Source organism: Scyliorhinus torazame, chromosome 8, assembly GCF_047496885.1.
Source record: "Scyliorhinus torazame isolate Kashiwa2021f chromosome 8, sScyTor2.1, whole genome shotgun sequence".
NCBI lineage: Eukaryota > Metazoa > Chordata > Chondrichthyes > Carcharhiniformes > Scyliorhinidae > Scyliorhinus > Scyliorhinus torazame.
In genome coordinates, this window is record NC_092714.1 from 123,008,221 (window position 1) to 123,031,115 (window position 22,895).

The following is a 22,895-nucleotide window of genomic DNA, read 5'->3' on the forward strand; positions in this document are numbered from 1 at the left end:
ACCCCTCAGCCATGTTCTTAGTCACTGAATTTGGCAGTTTTAGAAAAGGTCCATTCTGCCAGATAACCCAAAGAGTGATGTAGCTGGTAATCTACCACATTCAACATAACCCTTTGTAATCTTTTTTGCAGGGAATTCCTTTACCAGTACGGCTACTTTACCCGTGACAGGTAACTGCAAATTGCTGATTAGGAGACTAATACTTCAAAAAATGTCTGCTGTCCATTAATTAAAATGCCTGAAATGACTACTCATCAAAACCCAAGTCAGAAAACCCTTCCTCTGAAAAGTATCAGTGGCAGAAAAGTATTGGGAAAATCAGCAAATATTAGAATGAATATTACAATTATGAAAATGTATTCCCGTTGCACGAATTTCAATTCAGGTATTGGCTCAGAATGAAGAGTCTGGATCTATTTGACTCATGAACAACATAACATTAAGCAAGCAAATCCTGAAGTTGGCCCCCAGTATGGTTTTCTGTATATAATTTACCAAATAATGTTGTGGACAGGCTTTTGATTGTCTGATCGGAAATCCTCCAGTGAACAGCACGATTATAGATGTGACCCCTCCTCCACAGATGATAACAGTTTTGATAATGTGCTCTTTGAGCATATTTACAAAACAAGAAATCATGGGCGGGATTCTCCATTACCTGACGCCGATATTGTATTCGGGCGGAGAATCCCTTTTTACGACCGAACTGGGGGCGGTGCTTGATTTTGGATGCTCTGTCCCCTACAGAACGGCGTCATCGGGGAATACGCCGCACGCTGTTCGGAAGGCCTCAGGACGTCACCTGAAGGCCCTGCCCCGATGTTCTGCCACGATGGCCCGAGTTCACAATGGCGCAGCTCACTTGTGCTCCCAGTTTTTGTCAACCTCGCGTGGCGACTGTGGACTGTGTCCAGCGCCGCCACAGTCGGCGGGGGGGGTGGAGCTGTGCCGTTACCAACTGGGGGCTTCGGCGAGGACTGTGGGGGACTGGTAGGGGTAGTCCAGGGGCGCCGAGGGTAGGTCCCCGGGGGAAATACTGGCAGGTTGGGTCCGCGTGCGGCTGCCGCCATGTTGTACTGCACGAATGCTGCAGGTAGTCGCCATGCGCATGTGCAGCCATGCATCCGGCCATTCTCCTGCCGTTTTTGGCACGGGAGCTGTTGGTTTTACCCAGCACTGCTACTAGCCCCTCACCGGCCCGGAATCGGTGAGGGTTCGGCTCTGATTTTAGCGTTGTAAAATGACACTTTTGCCACACTGCCACACTGGCGTCGGCACTTAGCCTCAAATCGGAGAATCCAGCTGAATTCATTTGATGTTGTACCTAATTATGAAAAGCACTCAAGGAAATTGTTGATGTGATTATAATCAAATCACAGTGGGGAGATGGAGGGCCCACCAGGGTGTGTTTTTTGGCAGTGGTAGCGGCTTGCCTTTGCTGCTGGTGAAATCTTCCAGTCCCACTGAAGTCCACACCGTTTTGCGTGCCTCACCCACGCAAGAGCTGTGGAATCCGCCACAGAGGTCACCTTCTTACGAACCAGAAGATCCGACTGGCGGGAAAGGCTGTAAAATCTCGCCCAGAAGTGATTTGGCTGCCCTGTGCCTGTGATCACTCTATGGATGTGCCAAATAACTAGTCCCCCTCTCCTGCTCTTTTCCTCTGTAAATTCATCTTTTCAAGAGTGCTGTTAGAATAGAATCTGCTTTCACAAATATTTCAGGCACTGCACCATAAGACTTTCCCATTCAAAACAATTTTTCCACATCTTACTTCAAGTACTTTTACGAATCAAATCATTCAGACTGGATATCTACTATACTACCAGTGCATACAGTCTTATGTAAGACTGTGCCCCAAATGTCTATAAGGTCCTGCAATATTGAAGACTTTAGAGTCAAGCTGGGCATCATTGAAGAATGACATTTTGCAATGTTGATGATGTTGTGATCCAAAGGCCATTAATCACATTCTGCACTTGTTAAAATCCACATTATCAGCACAAGAGCTGACATTGCAATAGCATGTTGGCCACCTGGTATACAGCTCAGCCATTTTCAAATTCACTGACTTAGATTAACCTAAGGGCGATGTAGCTGCAAATCTACCACATCCGAACTAACACCTTGTAATCTTTTAACAGGGAATTTGCGTACTAATGCGACGACCACACCCCTGACAGGTAACTGCAAATCGGAGACTGAGAGCATAAAAATTACATTAGTTCTTTTTGCAAAGCAGGCCATAACACTTGCTGACTAAAAACAATTTCTTCTCATCTTTTCTCTCGTATTTTTCAATAGTTCAAAAATAATCAGTCGAATGCTTGTGAAAGGCATGTCTTGCCACCAGAGGGTGAAATTACAGATTGGTGTGAGGGCACGGTTTCTGGATGTGTGGAGGAAATTCAGGATATATCGACGTTCCTCTGAATGTTATCACTGGCACAATTTTACAGGGGTATCGATAACTAGGAATCAATGTTAATGTTTCTGAAATGAGTTCTGCTCAGGCTGACTTAAATTCTTGAGTGGCAGTGCAGGAATCGTCTGGATCTATCAAACTCATGAAAGATTTCTCATCTTGGAATATGGTCCTAACAAAATTCAGTTGTTCCATCACCTGTGAACATTTTACAATGTTATGTTATGATCAGTGTGTGAAGGCTGATTGTCTGATCTGAAATCGGGCTCTTTCCTTACAGCTAACAGCACTACTATTAATGTGACATCATCTGCACAGAACACAACAGGTACGGAAAATGTCCTCTTCGAATATATTAAGAATATATGACACATTCTTAAAATGGGTAGTTAAACTGCAGAAAGCTGTCCATGTGATTTGAATAGAATCACAGAGGAGGCTGTTTGGCTCATGGTGTCAATGGCAGATCTTTGTCAGAGTTATCCAGTTAGCCACACTGCTCTGATTATTCACCATTTCCTCTTTTCCAGTATTTCTCCAATTCCCTTTTTAAATTTACAACAGAATCTACATTTTGACTGTGGATTCTAACCCATGTCAGCTCACTGTGTTATATTAATTGCTCTCATCTCCCCTCTACTTCTTTTGGTAATAATTTCAATCATGTCCTCTTATTACAGACCAGCCTGACAATAGCTACAGTTTTCCATAATGATCACACTCTTTAATATGTCGAATCTCCCGCAATGTCCAAACTGTGACAGTCAAACCCAGTGTCAACTCATGCCTACATTTAAAAAAATTAAAAGCTTTGTCACCGATCAGCCCAGTCTCCGAACAAAGTATAGCTCTTGGAGGCAATTTTCAGTATCAGCAGAGGTGGACAGGCTGCAGTGCTAGATAGGAAACTGCTGTATATTCCAGTTAATTTTCTTCACCACTGACATTCTCCAAAAGGTCAGTCTGCCATGTTAGCTCCTGAGGGCAATGGAAATCTGCCCCATCCAACCAAACTGTTTGTTATCTCTTTGCAGGGAACTCCTTTACCACTACATCTGTGACAGGTAATTGCAAATGGCTGTTTGGGAGATTACTATTTTTGAAATGTCCACTGTACATTTATGAACAAAGTTTGACATTGTTTACTTGACTGTATGCAAGAACCTATGCTCCTACTCGCCAATGCATATTGACAAATCCCAGCCCCTCAGTTCATTTGGAGGCAGCATCTCATAGAAACATCGAGTCTGCACCGGGCCTTGGAAAGAGCACCCAACCCAAGCCCACACTTCCACCCTATCCCAGTAACCCAGTAACCCCACTTAACCTTTTTGGACACGAAGGGCAATTTAGCATGGCCAATACCCCTAACCTGCAAATCTTTGTACTGTGGGAGGAAACTGGAGCACCCGGAGGAAACCCACGCACCCACAGGGAGAATGTGCAGACTCCGCACAGACAGTGACCCAAGCCAGGAATTGAACCTGGGACCCTGGAGCTGTGAAGCAACTGTGCTAACCACTATGCTACCGTGCTACCATGTGCATCTCCTTTCAGATGCACAACAATACACAAGGTCTGGACAAGTATTATTTTCCAAATCCGCTGTCTTGTCACAAACCCATTGTCAATGATACAAGAAACTGCAAAACATGCCGATATCGTTCTTAAGAACAAAAGGATCAATCATTGAGTTTTGAATGATACATATTACCACCTAGGGTGAGAACATGTGCATCAAAATATTATTATAAATATTTTTTTATTGGGTTTTGGGGGGGTGGGGGGGGGTGGAGACTGGGGAGGTATTAATACATTTGGGTGCCGGAGAAAAAATTACAGTGGGCAATACTCGGATGGGTTTGGTGTTGGTGTTGTCACTTGCTTCTCACGGACGGATCTCACTGCCGTTGTCATCTCGCGCTCACCTCCACTTCAGCCGTTCCTCCCGTCTTTCGCCTGTATTCTCCTTGTTCTCTGTTCCTGCAGATGCCAAGTTTGTTATCGTATCCCGTGCCCTCCTTCCGGCTATCATTTCCCCACCTCCCCCCCATCTCCCTGGTTATCCTCTCTTGTTCCCTGTCCCTTACCTCCCCTCCCCCCCCTCCCGCTTCTGCCCCCTCCATCCTTCCTGTGGTTCATCTTTCTTTCCTCTTAGGTTTCGCTGTCCCCCCCTCCCCCCCCCACTCCCGATCTATCTCGCCCTCTCATGCTTTGGCTACCTTCCCCTGATTCTTGGCTACCTGGCTATTCTTCTGCTTGTTTGTTGGCCACAAACAGGTCTCGGAACAATTGGGTGAATGGCTCCCACGTTCTGTGGAAGCCGTCGTCTGACCCTCGGATGGCGAATTTGATTTTCTCCATTTGGAGGGATTCCGAGAGGTCAGACAGCCAGTCTGCAGCTTTGGGTGGTGCTGCTGACCGCCAGCCGAACAGGATTCTACGCCGCGCGATCAGGGAGGCAAAGGCAAGGGCTCCTGCCCTCCTCCCCAGGAATAGATCTGGCTGGTCTGAAACCCCGAAGACCGCCACGTTCGGCCATGGCTCCACCCTCATCCCCACTACTTTGGACATTGCCTCGAAGAAGGCTGATGTGCATCAAACTCTGGGTGTAATTTGCATATGTGTGGATGATACACCAGGTAAACGGACATTCTTCTGGAAATTATAATCGGCCGAATTTTAATGAGAAGATGAGGGACTCTGAGAGTTAATATTACAATTTTAAATATTTGTTCACTTTGTGCTTATTTCAATTCAAATATTGGCAACGGAGGAACAGTCCAGATTTATTCCACTCATGAAGATTGTAACTATTTGTAATCAGTAATTCCTCTGTGTCACATTGTGTGTCGAATTTACAAAATGATGTTGTGGACGGCGTGTGGACGGCATGTGGATTGTCTGATCTGATATCCCATAGAGAACAGACTGCTGTTAATGTGATGCCTTCTCCACAGAAACTGAAAACCCGTACTTTGTGCATGTTACCAATGTCAGAAACATGGGACATGATTCTCCGACCCCCTGCCAAGAGAATCGCTGAGGACGGCGTGAATCCTGCCCCGCCGCTCTGACGCCGGCTGCCGAATTCTCCGGCGCCTGTTTTACGGGCGGAGGCGGGGATTGCACCGCGCTGGTCAGTTGGCGTTGGCAGCGGCCCCCCTGGCCATTCTCCGGGCCCCGATGGGCCGAGCGGCCACCTGTTTTCAGCCAATCCCGCCGGCGTGAAATTGACAAGGTCCATACCGGCAGGACCTGGCTTGGAGGGCGGCCTGCGGAGTCCTCGGGCGGGCGCGGGGGGATCCAGACCCGGGGGGATCCGGACCCGGGGGGGAGGGGGCCCACGGTGGCCTGGCCCGCGATCGGGGCCCACCGTTCTGCGGGCAGGCCTGTGCCGTGGGGGCACTCTTTCCCTCCGTGCCGGCCTCTGTGAGGCTCCACCATGGCCGGCGCGGTGAAGAAACCCCCTGCGCATGCGCAGGAAACACGGCAGCGGTTCTGTGCATGTGCCAGAACACGCTGGCAGTCCTGCGCATGCGCCGGCCTAGTCCCCGGAAGTACAGACGGTTCCGCAACTTCCGGGCTGCCCAATGCCTGAGTGGTTCACGCCACTCTTTGGCATCGGTACGGCCCGCCCTGCCGATTGCGGGAGAATTCCGCCCCTGATGTTGAAATTGAATGGCTAAGTCCAAAGATGTGCTGGTTAGGTAGGTTGGCCATGCTAAATTGCCCCTTAGTCTGCAAATGTTAGGTGTAGTTAAGGGGATGGGACGAGGGAGTGGGCCTGGGTAGAGTGGTCTTTCAGAGTGCCAGTGCAGACTTGATGGGCCAAATAAATGGCTTCCTTTTGCACAGGAGATACTCTATGAATCTAAGCATGATGTAAAACTGGTGGCGGATTATCATTGGATCACACCGAAGGAGGCCATTTGGTTCATTGTGTCTGCGATGGCTTCAGATTCCACAACTTCTTCAGGCTCCAAACTAAATCATAAAAACTCTCCGAATTAAAAATAATTTCTCCTCATTTTACATTTGGCAATTTTGCTAATTACCTTAACTCCATTCACTCTGGATACCTACCATATTCCTAGTCGGTACAGCCCCATGTAGGCCTGTTCCCCTAATGTCTATAATTTCCTAAAATATTGAAGCTCTTCAAGTCAGTGCTCGGCATCAATAAAGAACTATGTTTTGCAATGTATATTGTGGAGTGAGCCAAAGGCCTGACCCATAACCACATGTTGCACTTATTAAGATTCATAGTGTCAGCAGGAGAGCTGACTCTGCAGTAAAACATTGGCCACCTGGTATACCCCTCAGCCATTTTCTTAGTCACTGAATTTGGCAGTTTTAGAAAAGGTCCATTCTGCCAGATAACCCAAAGAGTGATGTAGCTGGTAATCTACCACATTCGACCAAACCCCTTGTAATCTTTTTTGCAGGGAATTCCTTTACCAATACGGTTACCTTACCCGTGACAGGTAACTGCAAATTGCTGATTTGGAGACTAATACTTCAAAAAATGTCTGCCGTCCATTAATTAAAATGCCTGAAATGACTACTCATCAAAACCCAAGTCAGAAAACCCTTCCTCTGAAAAGTATCAGTGGCAGAAAAGTATTGGGAAGATCAGCGAATATTAGAATTAATATTACAATTATTAAAATTTGCTCCCATTGTACTAATTTCAATTCAGGTATTGGCTCAGAATGAACAGTCTGGATCTATTTGACTTATGAACAACATAACATTAAGCAATCAAACCCTGAAGTAGAACCCAGTATGATTTTCTGTATATAATTTACCAAATAATGTTGTGGACAGGCTGTGGCTTTTGATTGTCTGATCTGAAATCCTCCAGTGAACAGCAGGATTACAGATGTGACACCTTCTCCACAGATGATAACAGTTTTGATAATGTGCTCTTTCAGCATATTTACAAAACAAGTAATCATGGGTGGGATTCTCCGTTACCTGATGTCTATATCGTAATCGGCGATCGGGCGGAGAATCCCTTTTTACGACAGAATTGGGGGCAGCGCCTGTTTTTGGATGCTCCGCCCCCTGCAAAACGGCTTCCTCAGGGAGTACGGCGCACGCTGTTCGGACGACCTCAGGAGTCACCTGAAGACCCTCCCCCGATGCTCCGCCCCCGATGGCCCAAGTTGACAATGGCTCAGATCACTCGTGCTCTCAGTTTTCATCAACCTCGTGTGGCAGCTGCAGACTGTGTCCAGCACCACCAGAGTCGGGGAGCCGTGCCATTGCCAGGGGGTGCTTCGGCGAGGGCTGAGGTTGGGGGTAGTCCAGGGGTGGCGAGGGCAGGTCTGGGGAGGGAAGTACTGGCAGGTCGGATTCGCGTGCGGCTGGCACTATGTCGTATGGCGTGAACTCTGCAGGTCGTCGCCATGCGCATGCGTGGCCACGGACCCGGCCACTCTCCCGCCGTTTTTGGCACAGGAGTCGGTGGTTTTACCCGGCATTGCTACTAGCCCCTCACTGGCCCGGAATCGGTGAGGGTTCGGCTCTGATTTTGGTGCCAGCACTTATCCTCAAATCGGAGAATCCAGCTGAATAAATTTGATGTTGTACCTCATTATGAAAAGCATTCAAGGAAACTGTTGATGTGATTGTAATCAAATCACACTGGAGAGATGAAGGGCCTACCAGGGTGTGTTTTCTGGCAGTGGTAGCGGCTTGCCTTTGCTGCTGGTGAAATCTTCCAGTCTCACTGAAGTTCACTCCATTTTGCGTGGGTCATCCATCCTGCTGCTGTGGACGCGCCACAGAGGTCACCTCCTTAAGGAGCAGAAGAGCCCATTGGTGGGAAGGGCTTGAAAATCCTGCCCAGAAGTGATTTGGCTCCCAGTGCCTGTGATCACTCTATGGATGTGCCAAATGACTAGTCCCCCTCTCCTGCACTTTTCCTCTGTAAATTTATCTTTTCAAGAGAGCTGTTAGAAAAGAATCTGCATTCATTAGTTTATCAGGCGCTGCAATCTAAACCATAAGACTTTCCCATTCAAACCAATTTTTCCACATGTTACTTCTCGTACTTTTACTAATTACCTAAAATTCAGACTGGATATCTGCTATACTACCAGTGCATACAGTCTCATGTAAGACTGTGCCCTAAATGTCTATAGGTTCCTGCAATATTGAAGACTTTAGAGTCAAGCTGGGCATCATTGAAGAACGACATTTGCAATGCAGATGATGTTGTGATCCAAAGGCCATTAATCACATTCTGCACTTGTTAAAATCCACATTATCAGCACAAGAGCTGACATTGCAATAGCATGTTGGCCACCTGGTATACAGCTCAGCCATTTTCATATTCACTGACTTAGATTAACCTAAGGGCGATGTAGCTGCAAATCTAACACATCCGAACTAACCCCTTGTAATCTTTTAACAGGGAATTTGCGTACTAATGCGACGACCACACCCCAGACAGGTAACTGCAAATCGGAGACTGAGAGCATTAAAATTACATTAGTTCTTTTTGCAAAGCAGGCCATAACACTTGCTGACTAAAAGCAATTTATTCTCATCTTTTCTCTCGTATTTTTCAAATGTTCAAAAATAATCAGTCGAAAGCTTGTGAAAGGCATGTCTTGCCACCAGAGGGTGAAATGGGAGATTGGTGTGAGGGCATGGTTTGTGGATGTGTGGAGGAAATTCAGGATATAACGACGTTCCTCTGAATGTTATGGCTAGCACAATTCTACGGGGATATCAATAACTTGGAATCAGTGTTAATATTTCTGGAATGAGTTCTGCTCAGACTGACTTAAATTCATGAGAGGCAGTGAAGAAATCGTCCAGATCTTTCAAACTCATGCAAAATTTCTCATCTTGGAATATGGTCCGAAAGAAATTCAGTTGTTCCATCACCTGTGGACATTTTACAAAGTAATGTTATGAACAGGGTGTGAAGGCTGATTGTCTGATCTGAACTCGGGCTCTTTCCTTACAGCTAACAGCACTACTATTAATGTGACATCATCTGCACAGAACACAACAGGTACGGAAAATGTCCTCTTCAAATATATTAAGAATATAGGGGCCGCGATTCTCCGATTCCCGCACCGGGCTGGAGTAACCATGTCACGCCACCCCGACGCCAGCGCACGATTCTCCGAGGTGTGGAGATCCGCGCCATTTGCGGCGGCTCTTTTGGCACGGCGCCCGTCGCGATCCGCTGTCTGCGGCCGGGCCACCAATTCTCTGGCCCGGATGGGCCGAGCGGCCTTGCGGAAACGGCAGAGTCCTACCGTCACCGTTCACCCCTGGTCGCTGCCGGCGGGAGCTCTGCGCGAAGGGTTGGGGGCGGCCTGAGGGGCGGGGAAAGCGCTCCTTCACCGGGGAGGCCTCCGATGGGGTCTGGCCCGCGATTGGGGCTCACCGATCAGTGGGCCGACCTCCCCCCCCGGGCCTACTTTGTTCCACTTCCGGCCCCAGAACCCCCGCGCCATGTTGCGTCGAGGCCGGAACGCTGAAGAAGTCCACCGCGCGTGCGCGGGTTGGCGCGGCCCATTTTGCGCCGGGAAGGGAGGCTGGAGCAGCATGAACCACTCCAGCGCCATGATGGCCCCCTGTGGGGGCCAGAATCGGTTGGCTCCGTGCCCGTTTTGCGCCGTTGTGAAACGTGACAGCGTTCACGCCGGCACGAACACTTAGACTCCATTTTGGAGAATCGTGCCCAGGACACATGATACTGAAAATGTGTAATAAACTGTGGAAGCTGATGATGTGATTTAAATAGAATCATAGAGGAGGCTATTTTGCTCCATAATGTCAATGGCAGATTTTTGTAAGAGTTATCCAGTTAGCCACACTGCTTTCACTTTTCACCATTTCCTCTTTTCCAGTATTTCTCCAATTCCCTTTTTAAAGTTACAACAGAATCTACGTTTTGACTGTGGATTCTAACCCATGTTCACTCACTGTGTCAAATTAATTTCTCTCATCTCCCCTCTACTTCTTTCCGTAATTATTTTCAATCAAGTCCACTTATTACAGACCTGCCTGACAATGGCTACAGTTTTCTACAATGATCATACCTTATAATATGTCGAATCTCCAGCAATGTCCAAACTGTGACAGTCAACTCATGCCTACATTAAAAAAATTGAAAGCTTAGTCACCGATCGACCCAGTTTCTGAGCAATTGCTGTTGGGGACAATTTTCAGTATGAGCAGAGGTGGATTTGAAACTGCTGTATATTCCAGTTGATTTTCTTGTCCATTGACATTCTCTGAAACACACATTCTCCCGAGAGTAATGGAAATCTGTCACATCCAACCAAAATGTTTGATATCTTTTTGCAGGAAACTCCTTTACCACTGTTACCACCACATCTGTAACAGGTAATTGCAAATATCTGATTAGGAGATTAATATTTTGGAAACGACCACTGTACATTTATGATCAAAGTTTGACTTTGTTTACTTGACTGTATGAGTGTACCTGTCTTCTTCTCACCAATGCAGATTGACAAATGCCCAGCACCTCTGTTCATTTGGAGGCAGCATCTCCTTTAAGATGCACAATAATATACAAGGTCTGGACAAATAGTATTTTCCAAATCCACTGTCTTGTCACAAACACATTGTCAATGATATAAGAAATTGCAAACCCGTTAAAGGTATCAATCATTGAGTTTTAAATGATATGCATTACCACCACGGGAGAACATGTGCATCAAAATATGGGTGTTGTTTGTACATATATAGACGATACACCAGGTAAACGGACATTCTTCTGCAAATTATCATTGGCAGAATTTTAATGAGAAGATGAGGGACTCGGAGAATTAATATTACAATTTTAAATATTTGTTCACTTTGTGCTTATTTCAATTCAAATATTTGCTGCGGAGGAACAGTCCAGATTTATTCCACTCATGAAGATTATAACTTTTTGTCATCAGTAATTCCCCTGTGTCACTTTGTGTGTCGAATTTACAAAATTATGTTGTGGACGGGGTGTGGGTGTGCATTGTCTGATCTGGGCCGGGATTCTCCCCTACCCGGCGAGGCGGGGGGGGGTCCCGGCAGGATGGAGTGGCAGGAACCACTCCGGCGTCGGCCCGCCCCAAAGGTGCGGATTTCTCCTGTCCTTTAGGGGCCAAGCCCTCACCGTGAGGGGCTAGGCCCACGCCGGAGTGGTTGGCGCGCCGCCGACCGGCAGGAAAGGCCTTTGGCGCCATGCCAGCCGGGGCCGAAGGGATTTCGCCGGCCGGCGGAAGTCCGCGCATGCGCGGGAGCGTCAGCGGCTGCTGACGTCATCCCCGCGCATGCGTGCGGGGGGGGGTCACTTCCGCATCGGCCATCGCGGGGGCTATGGCCGAGGCGGAAGGAAAAGAGTGCCCCCATGGTACAGGTCCGCCCGTGGATCGGTGGGCCCCGATCGAGGGCCAGGCCACCGTGGGGGCACCCCCCCCCCCCCCCCCCCCCCCCGGGGCCAGATCGCCCCCGTGCCCCGCCCAGGACCCTGGAGCCCGCCCTCGCCGCCAGTCCCGCCGGTAAGGTAGGAGGTTTGATTCACGCCGGCGGGACTGGCATGACAGCAGCGGGACTTCAGCCCATCACGGGCCAGAGAATCGCCGGGGGGGGCCCGCCGACTGGCACGATTCCCGCCCGCGCCGAATTTTCAGTGCCAGAGAATTCGGCGGCTGGCGGGGGCGGGATTCACGACGCCCCCCCCGGCGATTCTCCGACCTGGCTGGGGGTCAGAGAATCCCGCCCCTGAAATCCCATAGTGAACAGACTGTTGTTAATGTGATACCTTCTCCATAGACACTGAAATCCCACTCTTTGAGCATATTAACAATGTCAGAAATCTGGGGCGTCATTCTCCGCTGGCGGGAGTCTCCGTTTTGCCGGCGCCCGGGGGTTTCCCGACGGCGTGGGGCTGCCCCACAATGGGAAACCCCATTGATCGACCGGTGTAACGGAGCATCCCACCGGTGGGTCGGGGCAGAAATGTGGCGGGGCGGTATGGAGAATTTTGCGCCTGATGTTGAAATTGAATGGCAAAGTCCAAAGATATGCAGGTTAGGTATATTGACCATGCTAAATTGCCCCTTCGTCTGCAAAAGCTAGGTGTAGTTACAGGGATGGGATGGGGTAGTGGCCTGGGTAGGGGGTCTTTCAGAGGGTCGGTGCAAACTTGATGAGCCTATTGGCCTCCTTTTGCACTGTTGAATATCTATGATTCTAAGCACGACGTAATACTGTTGGCGGATTATCATTGGATCATACTGAAGGAGGCTATGTGGTTCATTGTGTCTGTGATGGCTTCAGATTCCACCAATTTTTCAGGCTCCAAACTAAACCATAAGAACTCTCCGAATTAAAAATAATTTCTCCTCATTTTATATTTGGCAATTTTGCTAATTACCTTAAATCCATTCACTCTGGATACCTACCATATTCCTAGTCGATACAGCCGCATGTAGCCTTGTTTCCTTAATGTCTATAATTTCCTACAATGTTGAAGCTCTTCAAGTCAATGCTAGGCATCAGTAAAGAACTATATTTTGCAATATATATTGTAGTGTGAGCCAAAGGCCTGACCCATAGCCACATGTTGCACTTATGAAGATTCATAGTGTCAGCAGGAGAGCTGACTTTGCTTTGGCCACCTGGTATACACATCAGCCATTTTCTTATTCACTGAATTTGGCAGTTTTAGAAAAGGTCCATTCAGATAACCCCAGGAGTGATGTAGCTGGAAATATACCACATTTGACATAACCCATTGTAATCTTTTTTGCAGGGAATTCCTTTACCATTACGACAATCTTACCCATGACAGGTAACTGCAAATTGCTGATTAGGAGACTAATACTCAAAAGAAATGTCTGCCGTCCATTAATTAAAATGCCTGAAATGACTACTCATCAATCCCAAGTCAGAAAACCCTTCCTCTGAAAAGTATCAGTGGCAGAAAAGTATTAGAATTAATATTACAATTATTAAAATTTGCTCCCATTGTACTAATTTCAATTCAGGTATTGGTTTAGAATGAACAGTCTGGATCTATTTGACTCAGGAACAACATAACATTAAGCAATCAAATCCTGAAGTAGAACCTAGTATGATTTTCTGTATATAATTTACCAAATAATGTTGTGGACAGGCTGTGGCTTTTGATTGCCTGATCTGAAATTCTCCAGTGAACAGCAGGATTATAGAATCATAGAATCATAGACTTTACAGTGCAGAAGGAGGCCATTCGGCCCATCGAGTCTGCATTGGCTCTTTGGAAAGAGCACCCTACCCAAACCCACACCTCCCCATAACCCAGTAACCCCACCCGACACTAAGGGCAATTTTGGACACGAAGGGCAATTTAGCATGGCCAATCCACCTAACCTGCACATCTTTGGACTGTGGGAGGAAACCGGAGCACCCGGAGGAAACCCACGCACACACGGGGAGAACATGCAGACTCCGCACAGATAGTGACCCAAGCCAGGAATCAAACCTGGGACCGTGGAGCTGTGAAGCAATTGTGCTAACCACTATGCTACCGTGCTGCCACATAGATGTGGCACATTCTCCACAGTTGATTACAGTTTTGATAATGTGCTCTTTGAGCATATTTCCAAAACAAGAAATCATGGGCGGGATTCTCCTTTGCCTGACGCCGATATCGTATTCGGCAATTGGGCAGAGAATCCCTTTTTCCGATCGAATTGGGGCGGCGCCTGTTTTCAGATGCTCCGCCACCTCCAAAACGGCATCATTCGGCACCACATGCTGTTCAGGCGGCCTCAGGAGTCACCTGAAGGTCCTCCCTCGATGCCCAGCCCCCGATGGGCCGAGTTCACAATGGCATAGCTCAGTTTTCGTCAACCTCGTGTGGCAGCTGCGGACTGTGTCCATCACCGCCACAGTTGGGTGGAGCCGTGCCACTGGCCGGGGGAGGACTTCGGCGAGGCTGGGGGGACTGGTGTGGGGTGGTCTGAGGGTGACGAGTAGGGTCCAGGGGGGAAATATCTGGCAGGTCAGGTCCACACGCAGCCGGCACCATGTTGTATGGCGTGAACGCTGCAGGCCGTCACCGTACGCATGCGCAGCCACAGACCCAGCCATTCTCTGACCATTTATGGCACGCGGGCCAGGAGTTTTACCCGGTGCCGCTGCTAGCCCCTCACTGGTCCCGGAATTGGGGAGGGTTCGGCACCGATTTGGCGTCGTAAAACGCAGCTGTTCCCACGCCGGCGTCAACACTTAGCCGCAAATCTTGAGAATCCCACCGAATAAATCTAATGTTGTACTTAATTTTGATAAGCATTCAAGGAAATTCTTGATGTGATTATAATAAAATCATACTGGAGAGATGGAAGGCCCCCCGTGGTGTGTTTCCTGGCAGTGCTGGCGGCTTGCCTTTGCTGCTGCCGAGATATTCCTGTCCTACTTAAGTCCACCCCGTTTTGCGTGCCTCACCCATCCTGCTGCTGTGGAACCCGCCACAGAGGTCACCTTCTTACGGAGCAGAAGATCCGACTGGCGGGCCGGGCTTGAAAATCCTGCCCAGAAGTGATTTGGCTTCCTGTGCCTGTGATCACTCTATGGATGTGCCAAATAACTAGTCCCCCTCTCCTGCTCTTTTCCTCTGTAAATTTATCTTTTTGAGAGTGCTGGTAGAATAATATCTGCTTTTACTAATATTTCAGGCACTGCAGTCGAAATCATAAGACTTTCATATTCAAACCAATTATTCTACATCTTACTTCAAGTACTTTTACTAATTACCTAAAATTCAGACTGGATATCTACTATACTACCAGTGGATACAATCTCATGTAAGACTGTGCCTCAAATGTCAATAGGTTCCTGCAATATTGAAGACTTTAGAGTCAAGCTAGGCATCGTTGAAGAACGACATTTTGCAATGTGGAAGGTGTTGTGAACCAAGGGCCATTAATCACATGCGGCACTTGTTAAAATCCACATTATCAGCAGAAGAGCTGACATTGCAATAGCATGTTGGCCAACTGGTATACAAATCTGCCATTTTGATATTCACTGACTTTGGGCAGGTTTAAAAAAAGTCCATTCTGCCAGCGAAACCTAAAGGGCGATGTAGCTGGAAATCTACCACATCCTAACTAACCCCTTGTAATCTTTCAACAGGGAATTTGTGTACTAATGCGACAACCTCACCCCTGACTGGTAGCTGCATATAGGAGACTGGAAGCTTTAAATTTACATTAGTCCTTTTTGCAAAGCTGGCCACAACAACTTGCTGACTAAAAACAATTTATTTGTATCTTTTCTCTCGTGTTTTTCAATGGTTCAAAAATAATCAGTCGAAAGCTTGTAAAAGGCATGTCTTGCCACCAGAGGGTGAAATGACAGATTGGTGTGAGGGCACGGTTTCTGGATGTGTGAAGGAAATTCAGGATATATCGACGTTCCTCTGAACATTATCACTGGCGCAATTTTACGGGGATATCGATAACTAGGAATCAATGTTAATATTTCTGAAATGAGTTCTGCTCAGGCAGACTTAAATTCATGAGTGGCAGTGAAGGAATCGTCTGGATCTATCAAACTCATGAAACATTTCTCATCTTGGAATATGGTCCCAAAGAAATTCAGTTGTTCCATCACCTGTGGACATTTTACAAAGTAATGTTGTGAACTGGGAGTGAGGGCTGATTGTCTGATCTGAAATCGGGCTCTTTCCTTACAGCTAGCAGCACTACTTTTAATGTGACATCATCTGCACAGAACACAACAGGTACGGAAAATGTCCTCTTTAAATATATTAAAAATATATGACAGCTGATCCGTAAAGTGGGTAGTTAAACTGCAGGAAGCTGTGATGTGATTTAAATAGAAAATTTGGCTCATGGTGTCAATGAAAATGAAATGAAATGAAAATCGTTTATTGTCACAAGTAGGCTTCAAATGAACTTAGTGTGAAAAGCCCCTAGTCACCACATTCCGGCACCTGTTCGGGGAGGCTGGTACAGGAATTGAACCGTGCTTCTGGCCTGCCTTGGTCTGCTTTCAAAGCCAGCGATTTAGCCCTGTGCTAAACAGCCCCAATGGCAGATCTTTGTTAGAGTTATCCAGTTAGCACAGCTCTGCTTTTTCACCATTTCCTCTTTTCCAGTATTTCTCCAATTCCCTTTTTAAAATTACAACAGAATCTACATTTTGACTGTTAATTCTAACCTCATGTCAGCTCACTGTGTTAAATTAATTTATCTTATCTCCCTCTACTTCTTTTGGTAATAATTTTAAATCATGTCATCTTATCACAGACCAGGCTGGCAATGGCTACAATTCTTTATAATGATCACACCCTTTAATATGTGGAGACTCCTGAAATGTCCAATCTCTGGTTCATTTGGAGGCAGCATCTCCTTTAAGATGCACGATAATACACAAGGTCTGGACAAACAGTATTTTCCAAATCCACTGTCTTGTCACAAACCCATTGTCAATGATACAAAAATCTGCAAAACACGTCGATATCGTTCTTAGGAACAAAAAGATCAATCATTGAGTTTTAAATGATACGTTAAACAACTGAGGAGGTGAAAATGTGTATCAAAATATGTGTGCAGTTTACACATGTGTAGACGAAACTCCAGGTAAACGGATATTCTCCTGGAATTTCTCATTAGCAGAATTTTAATGGGGAGATGAGCGACTCTGAGAATTATTATTTCAATTCAAATATTAGCTGCAGAGAACAGTCTAGATTTAGTCATGAAAATTGTAACATTTTGTAAACAAATCTTAAGTAATCCCCCTGTGTCACATTGTGTGTAGAATTTAGAAAATAATGTTGCGGATGGGTTGTGGGTGTGGATTGTCTGATCTTAAATCCTATAGTGAATAGACTGTTGCTAATGTGATACCTCCTCCCCAGATACTGAAAACCAGCTCTTTGAGCATATTAACAATGTCAGAGATCCGATGTTGAAATTGAGTGACTAAGTCCAAAAATGTGCCGGTTAGGTGGGTTGGTCATGCTAAATTACTCCTTAGTGTCTAAAGGTTATGTGTTACGGGGATGTGGCGGGCAAGTGGGTCTGGGCCGGGTGGTCTTTCAGATAGGCAGTCAGACGCGATGGTCTGAATGGTCTTCCTCTGCACTGTAGGCAATCTATGATTCTATGATTCTCAGCTTCACACAAAACTGTTGATGTAATTATCATTGAATCACACCAAAGGAGGTAATTTGGCTCATTGTTTCAGTGGTGGCTTCAGATTTTTCGGGCACTCCAAACTAAACCATAAGAACTCTCCAAATCAAAAATAATTTCTCCTCATCCTACCTCTGGTACTTTTGCTAAAATCTTAAATCCATTCACTCTGGATACCTATCATCTTCCCAGTGGATTTATTCTCTTGCAGGTCTATTCCCCTAATATCCATACTTTCCTACTATGTTGAAGCTCTTCGAGCCAATGCTGGGCATCAACAAAGCACTGTAATTTGCAATGTAGAAAGTGTTGTGAACCAAAAGCTATTGATCAGCCACTGTTGCACTTGTTAAGATCCACATTGTCAGCAGAAGGACTGACCTTGCAGTACATATTGGCCACCTGGTATACAACACAACCATTTTCCTATTTACTGACTTTTGGCAGATTTATAAAAGGGCAACTGTGCCAGATTGTCCCAAGGGGCAATGTATCTGGAAATCTACCACATTCGACCTAACCCCTTGTAATCTTTTTTTACAGGAAATTCTTTTACCAATATGACCACCTCACCTGTAACAGGTAACTGCAAATTGCTGATTGAGAGATGAAAATGTTTTAAATGACAGCTGTACATTAATTAAAGTGAATGAAATGACTTTTGATTCCAACCCAAACCATAACAACTTGCTGAATTTGGCTAGATTTTCCAGCCTTCACACTGGTGGGATCTTCCGGTCTCGCCGATTGCAACCGCCATGGTAGGTTCCCCAGTGGCATGGCTGGCAAATAATGCAGAGCACCATTAACAATGGTGGGACCAGAAGATCATGTCGCTGCTGGCCTATGGAGAACTGCCTCCGCTGCCAGCAAACATGCCGGGGGATGAGGAATGGGGGTGTTGTGGAGCAGAAAATCTCACAATGTCTCCTCATCTGCCCTCCAATACTTTTGCGAATTACCTACAATCCATGTCCCATGGTTACCAATCTTTCCTCTAATGGCTATGGTGATACCTTCTCCACAGATGATAACAGGTGCTGACATTGTGCTCTTTGAGCATATTAAGAATATAAGAAATAAGACATCTAATGCTGAAAGTGAGTGGTTAAGCACCACAGGAAACTGTTGATTTGATTATCATTGAATGTAAGTGGATAGAAGGAGTTTTTTTGGCTCATTGTACCTGTGCTGGTTCTTTGTAAGAGCTATCCACTTAGTCCCATTGCCCAACTCTTTTCCTCTGTAATTTTCTCTTTTTAAGTATACTGTTACAGTAGAATCAGCTTCCACCAATTTTTCAGGCACTGCAATCTAAGCCATAAGACTCTCCTATTAAAAATAATTTCTCCTCATCTTCCCTCTCATACTTTTACTATGTACTTTAAATCCATTGACACTGAATGCCTATCATGCTCGTGGGTACTGTCTGCTGTAGACGTGTGCCATTAATGTCTGTAATTTCCTACAATTTTGGAGCTCTTAGCGTAAAGCTAGGCATCAATAAAGAACTGTATTTTGCAATGTAGATGGTATTGTGAACCAGGTGCCTGACCTATTACTCACCTGTTGCACTTGTTAATATTCACAGTGTTAGCAGAAGAGCTGACCTTGCAGTAGCGCATTGACCACCTGGTATACACCTCAACCATTTTCCTGTTCACTGACTTTGGGCAGGTTTATTAAAGAAAACTGTGCCAGATTAACCCAAGGGATGATGTAGCTGGAAATCTACCACATCCAACCTAACGCCTTGTAATCTTTTTGACAGGGAATTTATTTGCCAATATGATCACATCACTGCTGACAGATAACTGAATATTGGTGATTGAGAGATTAAAATGTATGTTAATTCTCTTTTCCACCCAGGCCGTAATAATGAGCTGAGTGAAAATATTTTCTCCTCACCTCCTCTCTCATACGTTTGTTAATTATCTTCAATCCATGTCCCATGGTTCACAAACTTCCCTCTAGTGGCTACATTTTCCTTTAGACCAAAGATCACAACAGTGTCTGTAATCTGATAAAATGTTTCCATCCTTATAGTCAAGCTTGGTGTCAAGTAAAATTGTATTTTGCGATGATGGTATTGTTGGGAACCACTGACCTGGGCCATTAGCCACATATATTACACTTGAGGATAATTACAACTTTAGCTGAGTTGACTAGATTGCAGTGTCAAAACGGCACCTCAGCTGATTTTTTCTTAACCACTATCTATGGGCTGGTTCTTTTAAAAGGCCATGCCACCAGAATGTCTTGCAAGAGGTGAAAATAAAATTCTACCGTAGGAACTTCTCTGCTTGTCATCCTTTTACAGGAAACGTCTTTGCCAAAGCTGCCGCCTGACCTACATTCAACGGCACAACTGTTTGATAATTTCAAATCTGAAAATGACAACCATATAATAATAATTTTTATTTATGTGGCTGTATGAATGCCTTTGTGGTCACTCTCTCACCATATGCTATTATTAACTGACTTTTCATTTTCTCCACTTCCATTTCCTCATTTCTTTTAAGGTTCATAATGGTGCACAGCGAGAGTAAAAGTCAGGTACTATTTGCCTGAATTTTCAGGATAGGAGGGGATTCAACCCCTCCAACACTAGCAGCCCCGATGCCATATTTCTCTAATGAGCATTGATTGGCATAAGGCCAGATTCCTGCCAATCTCTCGGGACAAAATCTCGGCCTTGGAGAGCTGGCGTCCAATCTGACTGGTCAGCAGATCTCCAATCCCTCCCGGCACAGCACTGCAATGGCCAGAAGGGGAGCTGTCTGGTAATAAGTCCTGGGAACTGGAGGCCAGTCAATCCAGGATGAGGAATGGAGGGAACGCCTGCAGAGATGTGAGGAGGGCAATCAGGGTCTCAGGGAATAGACTAAGTGGGGGCAGAGATCTGGAGACCACCGGGCCATAAGTGCCTAAGATCCCAACCGAGATCCAGCTGTGTTCATTTATTCATCATCGCCATCACCCCCCTCCCCCATGTCAAATTAAGGCTGGACTGAACATTGTCATTCGAGCAATTTTAATTGATGAGATTAACGACTTAGAATAATCAGTAATAGTTCACGGTATTTTTCTGTTTGGGCTGATTTGAAATGAAAAGTGGACTTCTGACAACAAAGAGTCTAAGTTTGACTGGGAATAGATGCTGCTTCCAATCAGCAGCCAAACTTGTTTGAAGAGGGTTTTGGTGGGAGTAGTCTGCATCTATCAAACTCATGAAAAATTGAAAAATTTCCAATTTAATCCTTAAGTATCTTTTTTGTGAAAATAATTTAGCCCTGACCTGTGGACAATTTTCAAAGTAATAGTGATTGTCTCATTTTAAATCATCTACTTGCTTTGCAGTGAATACTACTGCGAATGGAACATTCACTCAGCTGAATACAACAGGTACTGAAAATGTGCTTCTTGGAAATATTAAGAATGTAAAAAACTCCTGTTGTTGAACCTGTGCCATTCACAACCACAGGAGCTCCTGATGTGTTTTCTTGTTGAATTATACAGAACAGGAGGCTCTTTGAGAAAACCATTCAGTCAGGCCCACTCTTCTGCTCTTTCGACATAACCCTGGAAATCACTCATTTTCAAGCATATTCCCTTTTGACGACTAGTGTTCGAATTTCGTGCACCAACTTATTGCGCTGTGCATTCCAGACCATATAATATTTTCCCATCAAACAGGATACGATTTCTGAGATTGTGCTCATTCAGTTTAGTTGTCTCAAGCCAGGGAGAACTGCTCGAATGGTAAATGCATTCTGAAAATGCCATGTTGAGTTTTGATGGCTCTTACAGAAGTGGATGTTGATCGCAGATTTGATTGTTTATAATTTCCTACAATAATCAAACTCTTACAGTCAAGCGTGGCATCAGCTAATGGGCGGGATTTTACATTGGCTGGGGTTTCCCGTTGTTTGCACCCCCCTGCTGCCATGGAACCCATGGCGGGGGTTCGCTATCAGCGGGACAGGAAGATCCTGCTGGTAGCATTGGCTGGAAAACCCCAGCCAAAAGCTACATTTTACGACCTTGGTAGTATCATGCCTTAATTATATCTTAATTACAATCTTAATTACATCAGCCAATATCTGGTGTTAACATGCCACTTCAGTGGAGGTAGAGAGCTTAAAGCATCGGGTTGGCTCCTTTAAGCACCTCAGTTGGTTTTCCTATCCATTGGATTATAAAAGGCCATTCTGTCAGGTTAGCCCCATTGGTTATCAAATGTAAATCGACAACATCCAACCTAACCTTTGTCCATACTTCACCTGTGACGGGTATTCACAAATATGTATTTGAGAGATTTATAATTTGGAAGTGGCAGCTGTACATTAATGAACAAATTTGATTTTTTTTCTGTTGACACAACTGAACAAATGCACTTGTGCTCCATCTTACTAATGCACGCTGATTAACAAATTCTGCTCCTCTGTCCGTTTGCCTAAAAGATGTTCAAAGATGTGGGGAGTGATGGTCAGACCCAATTATCTTGTTACATGTCTTTTCTGCTCTACACTCTCAAAAGAAGCATCTTTAGAACACTAAACAATTCAGTCAACTTCTTATAAATGGCATGCATTGGTACCAGGGAGAGAAATGGTGTAATAATGTGACTGCACTGTGTTTTAATGTGTGGAAGTGGCTCTTTTTGTGAACATATTTCACCTGTGCCATAATATGTAGACATTTCGCAAAGAAAGGTCACAAACAGGGTGTGACTGTTGATAGTTTGATCTGTAATTTTGTACTTTCCTTGAAAATCGCTTATTGTCACAATTAGGCTTCAAATGAAGTTACTGTGAAAAGCCCCTAGTCACCACATTCTGGCGCCTGTTCGGGGAGGCTGGTATGGGAATTGAACCATGCTGCTGGCTTGCCTTGGTTTGCTTTCAAAGCCAGCAATTTAGCCGTGTGCTAAACCAGCCCCTGTTTCCTTATTCCTTACAGTGAATATCGCGACTGTTGCTGGGACACCCACGCCACAGATCACAACAGGTATTGAAAATGTGCACTTTGAGCTATAAGGCAACAAGAAACCAGAAGCAAATATCGAGTTGGTAACAAACACCACACACAGCTGATGTGATTTAGCATAGAATCATTCAGACAGAATGAGGTTTTTCAGTCCATGGTGCCTATGCCAGCTGTTTGAAAACTATGTAGGAAGGAAGAAGAACGAGTTTTCTTTTCATTGTTTCTTTTCAAATGATGATATTTTTGTTCAACATATACTGATGGTAAATAAAATAAAATCCTTTATTACATGT

General features: G+C 45.5%; 1 protein-coding gene across 1 annotated transcript in view; it reads left to right on the top strand.

Annotated features, from left to right (window-relative positions):
• Window positions 1-22,895, top strand: part of LOC140428089 (adhesion G-protein coupled receptor G2-like) — a 138,301-nt gene that overhangs the window by 46,817 nt on the left and 68,589 nt on the right. Inside the window, exons 11-21 of the mRNA XM_072514136.1 lie at window positions 132-170; window positions 2,145-2,183; window positions 2,706-2,753; window positions 3,460-3,489; window positions 8,850-8,888; window positions 9,411-9,458; window positions 10,766-10,804; window positions 16,146-16,193; window positions 18,157-18,195; window positions 20,974-21,018; window positions 22,576-22,623. Of these exons, the coding sequence (XP_072370237.1) occupies window positions 132-170; window positions 2,145-2,183; window positions 2,706-2,753; window positions 3,460-3,489; window positions 8,850-8,888; window positions 9,411-9,458; window positions 10,766-10,804; window positions 16,146-16,193; window positions 18,157-18,195; window positions 20,974-21,018; window positions 22,576-22,623 (462 nt within the window). The remainder of the gene's footprint in view (window positions 1-131; window positions 171-2,144; window positions 2,184-2,705; window positions 2,754-3,459; window positions 3,490-8,849; window positions 8,889-9,410; window positions 9,459-10,765; window positions 10,805-16,145; window positions 16,194-18,156; window positions 18,196-20,973; window positions 21,019-22,575; window positions 22,624-22,895) is intronic.